This window comes from Lasioglossum baleicum, chromosome 8 (genome assembly GCF_051020765.1).
Source record: "Lasioglossum baleicum chromosome 8, iyLasBale1, whole genome shotgun sequence".
NCBI lineage: Eukaryota > Metazoa > Arthropoda > Insecta > Hymenoptera > Halictidae > Lasioglossum > Lasioglossum baleicum.
This window is the reverse complement of record NC_134936.1, coordinates 12,681,818-12,695,842: the sequence shown is the minus strand read 5'-3', so window position 1 is coordinate 12,695,842 and position 14,025 is coordinate 12,681,818. Positions and strand designations below refer to the sequence as shown.

General features: G+C 41.7%; 1 protein-coding gene and 1 long non-coding RNA gene across 5 annotated transcripts in view; one reads left to right on the top strand and one right to left on the bottom strand.

The window, feature by feature from the left end:
- Positions 1-14,025, top strand: part of Pdm3 (POU-domain protein pdm3) — a 222,471-nt gene that overhangs the window by 13,184 nt on the left and 195,262 nt on the right. For all 4 annotated transcript variants that reach the window (XM_076428985.1, XM_076428984.1, XM_076428983.1 and 1 more), the window contains exon 2: positions 7,374-7,669. In XM_076428985.1, the coding sequence (XP_076285100.1) occupies positions 7,403-7,669 (267 nt within the window). In that variant the 5' untranslated portion in view covers positions 7,374-7,402. The remainder of the gene's footprint in view (positions 1-7,373; positions 7,670-14,025) is intronic.
- Positions 1-14,025, bottom strand: part of LOC143211377 (uncharacterized) — a 93,309-nt gene that overhangs the window by 6,316 nt on the left and 72,968 nt on the right. The gene's annotated exons all lie outside the window — the stretch shown is intronic.

The following is a 14,025-nucleotide window of genomic DNA, read 5'->3' as shown; positions in this document are numbered from 1 at the left end:
AGGGAGAACGATCGCGTCCGCCCGGTGACGGCGCGTCGCATAATGCACGCGTTTTAATTGCCTCCCTAGACACTCGACCGATCCTCGTATCAATGGTCCCCGGTGTTTTAATTGCGTATTCGATTACGCGGACTTTCACCGGGTGATCCCGCCGGCAATTATCGCTCGAGGAGACATGCCAGGATGCACCCGGTGAAAGCGGATACTCGCTGCCCGCTCGGAAGATCCGCCGCCGACGGTTGTCTGATGGAACCGGACGATTATCATTTCGGCATCTACTGGGGGGTCACACGCCCCCGGACGAATCTGCTCGTTTGGTTCAGATGTATTGGGGATTAGGAATTTTTTTGGAATTTTCTCCTTAGCTTTGGGATGAATAAGTGTTGTGGAGTGATGATTGGCTGTTATGCACTGTCTCCTGAAAATGGCAAGACTAAGTTTCTCCAGAGTCCACACAATTTTGATTACGACACGTGTTTCAATAATAGAATTGATTCAATCATCTCTGTCATTTCAATAATTGCAGGAAAAACAATCTTAAATCGACCATTTAATTGGAGGTAATAGGTTTCGTGTTAAGTTGCAAGTCTATTAATAGGTAAACTGGTGAATTAGAAAATGGTATAATAAAGTAGGATGTAATTTAAAATTATGCAACAGTGCTTCTTTCATTATTTTCAGGGTTAGAAGGATGATTTTTATGATCATTTATGAAGAAATTGGTTCGGTCAAATGTAAAACAGTAAATGATTTTAAAAATTCAAGAATGTTGTAATGTTGCTTTTAATGTAGCACAGTTGTTAAGGGATGAAATTAATTTTTATGTTATTCCTGCTTCCCACAATCAATGCAAAACATTTTTATTTTGCATAAAGATCCGCAATCTATAGATACTAATGTAAATAAAACAAATTAGTTGAGAATGTAGAATAACGTTTTCTTTTTGTACACTTCCGCCTTAGAAAATAGTATGAGCATAATTTTGCACATTTTTCGCGGATGCATCAGTTCCAGTAACCAGTTCGCGTGTCTGGCTATTATTCGCCGTTTCTACTTGTAATAAACATTGAGGACGGCACGATGTTATCTGTTACATTAATCGTATTGTCTCCCAACTATCAATTTACATCTAATTAGAGTACAAAATAAATAATACCGCGCCACTATCGTTGTCCGGGCAAGTTTAATAACAGCAATCTATCATCCCACTTGTGGTCTCTTATACGTACTATTTATAAGTTTGTAACAGTCTACGAAGGCTCTCGACTTAAATAACAATGTTTTTCATTGGACCACGCCCACAAGAGACATTCCTCCTGCACTAGAATTAACTTTATTAGCCTATGGAAATTAACCGTAATATTTCATGCGGTCCACAATAATTTTGATCCAATTAAATTATTTAATCTTGGCAAATAAATAGAGAAATATACAATTTGATATTCGCAATTAACATTCTCTGTCTCTAGTCTCTACAGAAAATATTATAATTAACACTCGCAAATATCACGTCCTTCCATAAAAATCATGTTGAACGAAAAGAGACGCTAGTTCTCTTTTTATTACGGTCTATTAAGTGTAGCGAATTTGATTAGGATCTACGAGGTGTAAGAAGATTGCAAAACTAACTGCTGTGATAAATCTCGTCTTTTCTATTCTGACGTTGTCAAATAATTCGTTTTACCTCTTCACTGGTTTAATTTGCACTCACTCACTTATGTCGTAAACCCTCAGTTTAGTCACACTTCACACTCAATATATTGTTAAGTAGAAACGTCCAATAGTACACAGACACGGAGACTAGTGCGATGGCTATCAAATTTTCGGAGATACTACCAGGCAAAAATAAGCTATCTTATAGTTCTTCGAACGATCCTACAGTCCTTTGTGTAGTCATCTAGTTTAACATGTCTTGTCTTTGGACGATCGTGGGCCAGCATTTTTCCGTTTGCGGCCGTTAATTCCCGTCGGGATCGTATTAATCGCTCTAGGGCCACGTCCGTGAAATTACTAGACGCTTTAACCACCGGCTGTCCGATCCGAATTCGTCCGCAACGATTATTATATCGCGTCCTGAGCAATAATGCCGGTTATTCCGAAAGCTGGCCAATTAGTATCGTCGATTTGGATGCTTTAATGAGAGTGCGGTTTCATTAGCGTACCACGTCGCCCCTCCACTCTCTCGCTCCTCCTCTCTCACTCACTCTCCCTCTATCTCTCTCTCTCTCTCTCTTCGCATCCCGATCCGTGATACGTGAAACGGAAGAAGAATCCCTCGCGACTGCCACGAAGAAATCAGGCTATGATTATATCCGTCGATCGTTCGAGTGTCATTGAGCATTAATATTTGAAAATTGCTATGTTCGCGCGAGCACGGCCTTCGAGAGGCGTCGCGTTTCCGCGCGGCTACAGCGAGAGGATCAATCATCGGCTTGGATCCCTAAATAACCTTCCGCCTTGGCGATTACGAACGTCAATGCGTCGACGCATAATGCCACGTTCGATTCGCGTAAGATTGCACTGTCGAAGACAGTGTAATTGTTGTAATACATAGCTCCGTGCCGGTTGAATAGCACCTTTTTTATATTCGACTCGCGAGTGTATCCTCTGCCGTTAATAACAGCGGGATCAACACCATAAATATTGCATTCGAGTGAATGTGGAAAGTGCTATTGCATTCTCGATTCTATTCGGTGATCGCTAAACTACGGGGCCGAATATCTTCTGTCTCAGAACCGCCGTTCATTTAACACTAAACTGGTTCCTGATTTTTTATTTTACAATTATTGATATGATAAAAATAATTTCATAAGAAATGATCGTGTAGACATCTTTATTAGTGGAGCACATATTACAATAGGAGCTGCACATAGTCTAAATAACATCAATCAACCAGTTGCTTTTAAGGCTCGGTAGGTTTAGTGGTAAACATCTCTATACAAATTGACAAATTTTTTCCGTGAATGGGTTTGAAGATCGAAGAACATTGGCGTACAATTTTTGGTGATGCAGATCCCACAATATGTATTCCGAGAGGAAAGGCTTCATTTTAAAATGAGACAAGATTTATCGAACAGCTTGACAATTTCGCGAAAATCGTTAGTGGCGTGCGGACGGTTTTCGTAGCGGCCGTACGTGTCGATGCATGCACCTCGGTGTTTCCACGTGCACGGGGACCATAAAACAGGGTTTAGCTGAGAGGCCGGCAGCGTCCGGGTGCATTTTCGTATTACAAAACCGTAGAAAAAAGTCCGTGGCCAGTGAGCGGCCTCAGCTTTGACAAAATCGTAGTCGAATTACCGAGGATCCTCGGCGACAGATCGGCCTGAACCCGATAACCCCCGGGCATTTTCCGAACTGTTACACCTGTGTAACCTGTGCTGAAAAACCGCGGCAATTACGACGTCGGCCGTGTAACGCCGTGTCAAAACCCAATGTTCACAGCCGTGAACGTGTTCTACGGAGAGCTCCGCCGGCTTCTTTTTGCGACGGGGGCCGCCGCGTGCGCCCGGCTCGACGTTTTAAAAACCCCGGCGAGAAACATTTGCGCGGCGACCATTATAAAACCGCTTTTATGAGGAACAAAGTAGCTGGTGGGCAGAGAGAAGGTGCGCTCCCGCCCTTTGACAATAATTTGTCCAGAATAACCGGCTCGTTTCTCTCTACCCCGGTCTTCCGCTCGATGATCCATCCAGCCGTTCGTCATAGGCGCACGGGCTTTTAAAAAAGTAAAGCGCTGGACTCGGGCCAGCGCAAAAATAGAAGCAGATGTTGTTAGTTGCGTTCACCAAGTACACGATCCGCGGGGCTTCGACGATGGATTCCTCTGACCCCTTCTTTCCCTACAATCTTCTTCTTTCGAGCTTTCGCCGGCTGAGATACGAACACCAGCGGACAGGATGCAGTCTGTAACACGAGATTTCTTCCGCTGTAGATACGTAACATTCACAGTCTTCCCAAATACGCATTTTTTTTAGAACTTCCAAATTTAATGTTGCTAAGAAACACTTCTAGCAATTTTTTTTTTCTTGAAGTTTTTTAGAACCTTAAATGGGTCCATTTCGCTGTACAATGTGGTGTTACAATTTTACGGGTTGGTATTACGATGTTACAAGATGTAATTATGATTTAAATAGATAAGTTACAATCTTTGAAATACGACTGGATATAATTGAAAGCCTTAATATTAGGTTCCGCTATAAACATGTAGAGATTCCACAAGTTTCTTTCTAGCGATTTTCTAGTTCTCTAAATGATCTCCCTTCCGCACTTCCTGCATTTGACCGTGAATTTGAAGGCTTGCTTCTCTAGCGGAGGAAATCCAGAAAGTCGAATTTCGAGCTCCCTAAATATTATGATAGCAATGGTAACAAGCTGTTTTGTTACGCGTCTGCGAGATCGCAACGGTGTCAAGGATACTGCGGAGAATTTTCTGCTTTGAAAATTGACTAACAAGTTCGTAAAATTAAGTATACGACGTGCTGGCCGCGCTAATGCTCGGTAGATTGCTATTGGCTAGCGTATTTCATGTTTATTGTACGTGAGAAGTTGCAAAATTGCTTTGGATCACGCTCAAATTGGGGGTGCATTACAATGTAAGCATGTAGGTAGCTATTTTGTGAAAGGCGAGAAAAAGAAAAATACTGAATTATTTCTCAAGACCTGCATGTAAAATTTTGCTTAACTCTGTTCCGCGTAAGAAACATTTTCTGTGTCAACTTTGAAGTCGTTTTCAGATGAAAAATAAACTTATGTACATATTTTTTACTGTAACTTCGGGATGCTATTATTAGTTTGTACTAGAAAATTAAAAATATTCAATTCTGACGTCCGGAACTATTTTAAGGCTTACTTCAATTGATGTAAAAATATTATGGTTGGGACTGTCGTCGGGCAGTCAGTCAGACAGTCAGTTGCAAACATAACCTAACTGGAAAATGTAGAGAAGTTCGAGTTCCTTCATTTATGATAAGATTAAATATTAAAGTCTGTTTCTTCTGTCTGATATTTCTTAAACTTCCATTTCAATAGAAGCCAAACTAAAAGGAACCGGTCCAAAAAAATTGAGATGTAAATGCAACGTTGAGTGTCCGAAATGTAAAGGAGGATCCCACTCGTCGTTCGGGAGCCGAAGGAGGAATTTCCGCTAAACGGCCGGCCGGATAAAAATAATTATAAATGCGAGGTGTCTGCGAGGATGATGACACCCGATTTTATTCTCGATGCTGCGTGACGCGTTGCCCCCGCCATTTTCGCATCTCTCGCTGATCCCATCGGCCAAATGTTTTTGCTTTGATGTCGGAAGATGAACGGGCCTCCTTCTAATTTCCACTGTCTGCATTCTTAACAGCTGCACGCACGACGCTTCGATACGGCTGGCGGGAGTCCCGCGGTTTAATTAGTATCGCGTTTATGCGTGTCGCCTGCGCCCTTTCAAGTCCCTCGGCCTATGCCGGGGACGATTTCGGATCTTATCGATGCTGCCTCGTTGTTGTTCTTTTTGTATCCTCTTTCTCTCTCTCTCTTCCTCCGTGTGTAGTGGAACGATTAAAGGTAATCTCGTGCGATCAACAGAAAAAAAGTAGATATCGCTTATTCTCCGAGGTGGGGTCGATGGTTCATTATACGGGGTGAAATTAGAAAATAATTGTACCCGAGTGTGTTTCCCGCGGTTTCAACCAACTTCATTCTTCACGCCATTGATCTTACCGGGCACTTATACGCGATTACATCTTTTTGTTAACCACACTTTTATTTCTTCGGCCCCGTTACAATTGTGTAACATTTTCTGGGCTACACAAATTTTATATTAACCCTCATTCGTCCCTCGCGTCAATTTGACACAGTTTTCCCGAATTGAGTTATACTGTTCTGTTATTTTTTTTTTGAAACTTCGGGTCTTTTATTTTTCTAATGCGAGACACAACCGAGAAACCTAAGATGTAAATGTAAAATGTTAACTCGTCGATTTGAATAAAAGAACATCGAAGAATAACTGATTACCTTGTTGTTTCATCGATCTTTTTTATTACTGTGTCAGTTTGACACCGAGGGACAGATTCAGTTCGTGAAATGAGGGTTAACTACCAATTATTTGAATATATAATAAAACCCCTCTAAAATTGAATTTCATAAAAATATTCAAGCTATTTTCTATGATTTCACATAGTCTTCGATTTTGAAAAATGTGATAGTGTAAATATCTTTTTTACAGTACTTTTTAAATACTTCCTTTAAGCTCCATTTCTGTTCAACATTACATCATTTACTATGTACTCTTTGTAACGATGTTTGCAACGTTAGAATTGCACGCGTGTATAAATATTCATAGCGGGGTGCATTTCATTAAATTGCTCGTATAGGCTAAGAAAGATTAAAAAGTTTATTAAATCACCAGATTAGGAAACGTCAGTCCCAATTTTTCCAATTGAGCATAGCGAGTCCTAGGCATCTGCCTGCCCCACATCAGCACGTTACATCAGCTTACGTTACAAAATACTTAAGCAAATTAATTCCTCCGTAGGCCAGTGGCCAGAATTCTCCTTAGCGCTATGACTGACGAGCCAACACGCACAAGAATTCCGCGGAGTTGAAATCGTTTTTTAGAAGAGACACAAACATGAAACGGAAAGGAACTTGACACGATACAAGTGAGCTCAAACGGCAATGTAAAGAATCGTTTTCGCGGTAAATATCAACGCTTGAGCCGAAAAATATTTAGGAAAATGTTACATACTGAGCGACGAGTAAAAATATTTGACTAGCTCTTTCTGTCTGATAAAAAATTAGAAAAATGTCGATTAAATAAAACTTCGCGGAAATATCGGTCTACATACATAGTGGGTCCAAAAAGTATTTAAATATCGACATTTCTCAGGCCTCGGGAATATGGCTGCCGTGTCCTCGTAGTTCGAGATATCGAGCTGAAATTTTCAGCAAGTGCTGTCGAGATATCGTATAATAAGATGTACAGTTTGATTTTTTTACAGAAAAATAATTTCATATTAAAAAAAAATTGTTGGGTCTCTCTTTTTGTTATCTTTCAAAGGTATGTGCTACGAAGATATGGCCTCGGGAAAATGGCTGCCATGTCTGTCTAGCTCGAGATATCGGGCTCAAATTTTTAGAAAATACTGTCGAAATATCGTATACTAAGATGTATATTTTGATTTTTTAAAGAAATAAAGTTTGAGCGTTTAGAAAAAATGTTGAAGCGCACGTCGATACGTGGCGAAAAGTTGAGTGGAAAGCATGACGTCGCCGGACGTGTAGACAAATGATATTCTCGCCATTATGGAATTACCGGGCGTCGGAGAGCACGCAGCGATCTCAACTATTAGATCGGTCCTGAGAGAGTTTTGGTCGATTCGCAGATTACGAGTCCCCGGGATGCAAGACTGACATGGCGGAGGGTTCGGCCGAGGAGGAACAGAGCAGTACCGCTGCGCCCGCTTCCCCGCCAGCTGATCTTCGCACTCTGAACACCCAATTGTCGCCGCCTTATCACCACCAGCCCCATCTCCAACATCGTCTTCAACCTCTGCAGCATCCCAACATGTTGGCGACCGCCATACCGCCCCGGCACAGCCACAGCATGCTGTCTCATCAGGTGAAAATGGAAGCCGAGTTGGACGGTCCCTGCGACGTGCCATTGAATCTCAAGAGCGAGGTAAGTCCATGAATCTCTATCATCTATTGACCCTGATCGATTTTCGATTCGTTCTAATCGAACCGGGAACAGTCGCGCGACCGCTCGCCCGCGCTCGCGCATATCCTTGACCGAAATGTCAATTGATCGACCGATTAATTATTTCGATGCCGAGTCATTAGACCGCCGATCTTCCTTGCAACCTTTTATACATTGATTGATGAAAGCGGATATTACCGAGATACCATCCTCATTCGATGTACTAAGTGCAAATTAACAGTGAATCTGTCTGTTCAACTGTGTTCTGTTGTCGCTGATGTTTATCACGTTTTTAGTACGTGCATCAAGTGGTACATCAAGATCTGCAGTCTAGTGATTAGTCAAGAGTTAATTGGAATTAACGGTTCAGGTTCAGCACAAGAGATTTTGTACATTTACAAGTCCACACTGTGTGTGGGCCATTTCTAATGATCTGACTGCATCGGTAAAGGATTTAATTCAACTAATATTTATTAAGTCGTTCGGAAAGTAACTTCGTTCCTTCGTGTAGAAATTGCATTGCTTCTATTTGTTATTCCTTAATCTTCATTTAAATCGCAAAATCCTGGTATATCTTGACAGCTGACATTTCGGACGTCATTTCCTGCGTTGTCATGAAACTTATTCCAAATGGTAAAGAATTACCTTTTATTTTCCCTTGAGAATACGAAATGACTTTCCGAACGACCTAATAATATATACACAAATCAAATCATTTCAAAGTCTGATTTTTTTGGCTGAGAAATTTCTGCTAACATAATTGAGTACAGGAGTCCGCTGACTATTCCCGAGTATCTTCGCCATCGTCGCTCGCTTCACGGAGCTAAGATGATAACGAAATTATGCGCGGAGGATCCCCAGCGTGCTCGCCCCAGTTGATTAATAAGAAAGCCCATCGCTCACGACGATCGTCATACTCGTTACTAACGGTTTTGTGTGTCAATGACAGCCAATTGTCTGGTTAAGTAGCTGCCGCCGCCGCGTCCCAACCTAAATCGGCCAATGGTCTCTCTGACCTGTATACGATTAACGTACAAAACAAAGCGTGTCGAACGACTTCCATGTTGGATGGATGGGGTCAATGTACAGGCCATTCTTTCTTTAAGGATTGCACAACACGCGAGTGCGAATTCGATGCGGAATCTTCCTTTAACTGCATAACGCGGCGAAGAGATGCAAAATTGCACAACAAATTAATTCAGTATTATCGGTAGACTGCGGACTTTATAAAATGACGGAAACGTGTAAGCACAATTTCAACCAGTGGACATATTAATTAATCCGAGTAACTCCGAGCTATTTTAACTCAAAAATTAAACATTTCTTCCTAGAATATTTCCATTCCCTATGATTTTTTTGAAATTTTGTGGATATGAAATTGGTATATACCTAATGTTTAGTAATTGATTGGATACCGATATATTTGATAATGTAAACAATATCTTGAATAACGCTATAGCAATTTTTGGTGGCGCCTCAGAGTCACAATTCGAGTGCTAAGAGTTACAAAGATTTAAAAGAACATTTTTTATTTTGCATACAGATCCGCAGTCTAATTCTTTCATTGTTTCTCATTCTAACGAAGTCGAATGGCTGCCACTCGCGAATTCCTCAAGAACCTCGATCACTTTGATTCATACAGCGACTAGGTTTGCATAAATCAGCGAGCAGAATATCTTTTTTTCTGGTTATCCTGTTAGGGGAACGATACAATTTATCCGGGGAACCAGCGATAAGCGTTCTTTGCAGCTTGTCACGCGATTCTTAATGAAACTAATTTATGTATCTCATTGTTAGTGTTCGCGGCGGATACACCGTTTCGTACGGATATCTAAATCGTCTCTTTTCCTTCAGAGACTGTATATCCCGGAATTTTTCCACCTGTCGTTACGGCGGGAGTCGCGCGAGCACACACCTGAGAAGTCGGCGGCCGAACTAATAGACCAAGATAGAAGCGAAACACGGGTTTCTCATTTGGGATTTTCATCAGGTTTCACAATTCGCCGGCTCGGTTGCATAATCGAACACGATTTGCCGGGAAAATTCAACGAGCCGTAAATCAACGGGATTGTGTACGGTCGCTTTCTACGACTCTGGTATATCAGAGTTTGCTCTGCAGGAGAGGTGAAAAAGAGACAAAGGCGTTATCGGGCGAACACGTAAGTGGCCCGTTGTGCCAATCTAATCACCATACTTGGCGCATACATGTCCGCTCGAGCATTAAGCTCGCGCGGAACGCTGTTAGGTTATTAACAGAAACTGCCCGAAAAGGCTGCTCCCGTTAGGCGATCGGCGTTCGTGGGAAAATCGGGAATACTTACCGATAGAATGTCAAAGTTTGCTGCGGTTACGCGTGAACGTGCGACACTAGCCTAAGGCTAGATCCACACTTCCCCCTAATCAACGGTAATTAACCCGAGCACCGGCAAACTTCATGTTATAAGTACCATTTTGAAAATAAGTAAGGTGGAGTGGGGAAAACACTAGTTTTTGCAAAGTTGGACTTCAAACTGATGTATTTTCAGACTGGTATGCAAAAACTTAACGCTCTTGGTATCAAACTCTTGCCACAGTTATTACTGATGATTTAGTATTATGTAGGATTCTAATTTTGCTTGAAAATTATCACTTTGATAGGATATTGTACAAAGTGCGTCTCTGAGAGTTAAAAATGCTTTCGAGCCTTGTGTCAAGAGTGCAACGGGGCAAGAAAAAAATTATTATCAAGCTTGCTACAAAATGCTTTTTATTTCATTAAATATATTGTTTAGTTTTATAGTTACCCATATAGAGTACGCACTTACCCCACCGTGATAGTACGCACTTGCCCCGTGTAGTAATATTTACGGGGCAATATTTACCTAAAATAACAACACAGAATTTATTAATAACTTGAAAACTATTGCGCGTTTAGGGTAACCTCAAAGTTGTACCTAGCAAGTGACTGTTTGGCATTGCTTGATTTAAGCGAGGAAAACACCTTTATTCTTGGACGACATCTATGTCGAATAGTTCATACTAACTTATACTACGTTAATAAATACAAGCTAGAGAAATTTCGTACAATTTATGATAAAAATAACCAATTAACGCACTTGCCTCGTTTACGTACTTATCCCGCTCCACCTTACATGTAAGACAGTAAAAATATTATATATTATTAGGTTGGAAAGAAAGTTTTTGCGGTTTTTATTATAAAATCAAAATAACAAAAACCGTAAGAACTTTCTTTCCGACCTAATAGTTAATCAATGCTTTTACTATTTTCTATTTCACTTGTTCGTTTTTGTCACAAGTAAAATTCACGGTCTAATAACTACACAGACAAATTAAAGTGGTTATATATTTTTATAATTACGGGTTCAGTGATCAGCGTGTTAATGTCGTCGAGGCCGATGTGTGGATCCGGCATAAACGTTCGCGCGAAAGACTTCCGCGTTCCATTCGCGGAGTAAAGTCTAATCACAGTTCGCAACCAGCCCCCTCCCCTCGCACTCGTCGTCGTCGATCATTTATTAATCCATAATCTGTATCAGAAAAGATCAACGTGTCAGCTCTCACGCCTTTGATCTCTCTTTCGCTCTGCTGGGATCATATTTATCGCGTGTAATAATTGTTTATTACGATCCACGGCTGGGAAAGCGGACCCAGTTACGCGCACCGTTTCAGATTTCGTTTTTGTCCCGCCTTGGAACGACGCTTAGTTGCGTGTAACGCGCGGAATTAATATTTATGGCAGCCTCGATGGACGGAATCTTTCACTCAGATCGTAAACGCGGAATTATCCGACCGTTTGTCGGTGATCTAAGCGCGACACGCTCGCGAGGTTCTCGGACGGTCGCGTGACTTCGGGATTTTTGCAAAAAAATCATTTTCTTCCGTTCGTTTACAATGTAATCGTTCCCATCAATATTTCTATTCCGAACAGTGAACTGTTTCATTGCTACTATAACATCTGGCTTTTTCTTTTTGTTTCCGTGCAACAATTTTCCCTGATCTTTCGGTCATTTACTGCGTCATTTGCAAAAAGACTTAGATGAAAATGTACTCCTTAATAATTTTAATAAAAATAGTGCAACAGTTCATTGTTTCCACAAATGCGAGAAGAAAATTGTTTCAAACGAATTAAATTCGTTGGCAAGAAAGTAATTTTGGTATTTCAATGATCTTTAACGAATAAGATATTTTCCCTTTTGTTCGATGATCCTTTGCCAAAAAGAACAAATAAGAAAATATTCTGTTGATGAAAGTTCATCGCTGGAATAAAGAAATTCGGTTTTATTTGCCAACCCAATACAATAAACCAACTTGATTATACCGCAACGAGATCATTTCTTCAACAGTTCATTGTTTCCATAAATGCGAGAAGAAAATAGTTTCACACGAAGTAAATTCTTCCGTTGCTCTGCAGTAGTATGATACAACAAACCAACTTGATTATAGCGCAGCGAGACGATTAACAAAAATATGCGCGGAATATTCGGCGGATTCAAGAACACCGCATTTATCGTGGAAAAAGAAGTGAATTACCTCGCGCGAGATAAATTCTTTGCGTCGCAACAAAGCAGATCTCACACAGCGAAAGGAGAGCGTCTGTTAATAAAAATATAGCCGGAAGATCGGAGGGTTGCGCGGGCTGCGTGGCTTTGATCACGCGTTCCTGCTGATAATAAAATACGGGAGCAATTCTATAAATTCATTTGAAGTTTGCGAAACGGCTTGCCATAAAAATATTGCGCGTTAAGGGGTTAATGGTCTTGGTGACCAACCAACCGGGCGAGCCGCACGTCCATCGAATTCCCTGTGGATAATAGAACGAAACCGATAGAGTGTCCGAAGGGGACGCGTAATGTCTCCTAAATTCTAATCGTCGCGGCACACACCCCCGCTCCCGCGGGTCATTAAAGTTCGACAAAGGCACTTTTCCACTGGTGCTGTTGATTCGCGTATCAAAAAAAAAAGAGTCAGAGAGAGAAAGAGAGAGAGAGAGACAGAGTGGAAAAGAAACGGACAATTGGTGGTTGAACAATGCGCAACAATGATGCCAATTAGCCGACAAAAGGGAGTAATAGTGTACTGGAAGAGGAGCGATGTGCCGGCAGCCTCAGACCGGAGTCTCGAAAACAGCAGTCTCATCCGTTAGTCCGGTGTCCCTGTCCATCCATTACACTATTATCCCCTCAGCAAACACAGGATCCATCCTGGAGTCCACGCATGGACTTAATGCCCGGTCCCCAGGCCGAGTCTGAGGAGGGAGCCCATGCAATTTACGCGCAAAAGAACTAGGATGTATCGTGCCGGTTGCAAAAAAGGAATGCCGCTGCTTAACAGGGGTACAGCATACATAATAATGTCTGGCCCCTCGCGTTTCCCGAGGCTGGTGAAATATGAAGAGCCCCGGCGAGAAATTGTGATCGCCAAAGCAACCAGCGCGATCTCCTTGTTTATCCGTATTAACATGTCAAAGCTGCTTACACTCCTTTTCCCCGGCTTCTTTCTCTCGCTCGCCTCTCTCTCTCTCTCTTCCATTTTTGATGTCGCACGCTCAGTCGTTTGAGATTTAAAGGTTCGGAAAATCATCTCGCTTCGAGCAAGATTGCCTGCGGCCGCGAGCTACGCGCGTTATCCAATAAGTTGCTGAAGTGCACTATCGTCGGCTGATCGTTCTACTAAATCGAAATTTCAATCCACGAAACTAAAAATTGAGTTTTTACGAGAATAATAGTATCGTTTCAGTCGCTGCTTTATACACCGTAAATTTCCGCGAGGAATGCTGTAAAATCCCGGGACGAATGCGATGAAAATTTATCGATCTCCTCGTCCGGATCTCGCAGAAAATTTTATCGTTTCTAATTTACCGCGATGACACGCGCACACGATTCTTCGCGAAGTCTCTCGATCTCGGTGTATACAATCGCGATATATCTCGTGTGCGTGTGTGTGTGTACGTTAGCTGGAAGAACCTTGAAGGACTGGCTCATTGTATTCTCTTACTTATTAGCGTTACTGAATATCCATTATTCCTCGCGAGAAGAAGATATTCCGCAATTAAAAGGAACGGCTAATGGCATTGAGGGGGGATCGTTAAGAATGCACCACTCGAACGTCTGGTAATTTATGTTCATTGAATGGAAGTTCGAACGATTAGAATTCTATGTGGACAAACTTCTTGCGCGTTGAATTCGCAAATTGATACCGTCGACTTGGAAAAAGTCTTCGACACCGGTATTCACAATCGCCAGCTGTTACAGTTTCGTCAGTAGCTGACTGGCTCTCTCATTGTTACATTGTCATCGTTCTTTCGAGTCTGTCCGATTCGGAAATCAGAGACAAGAAAC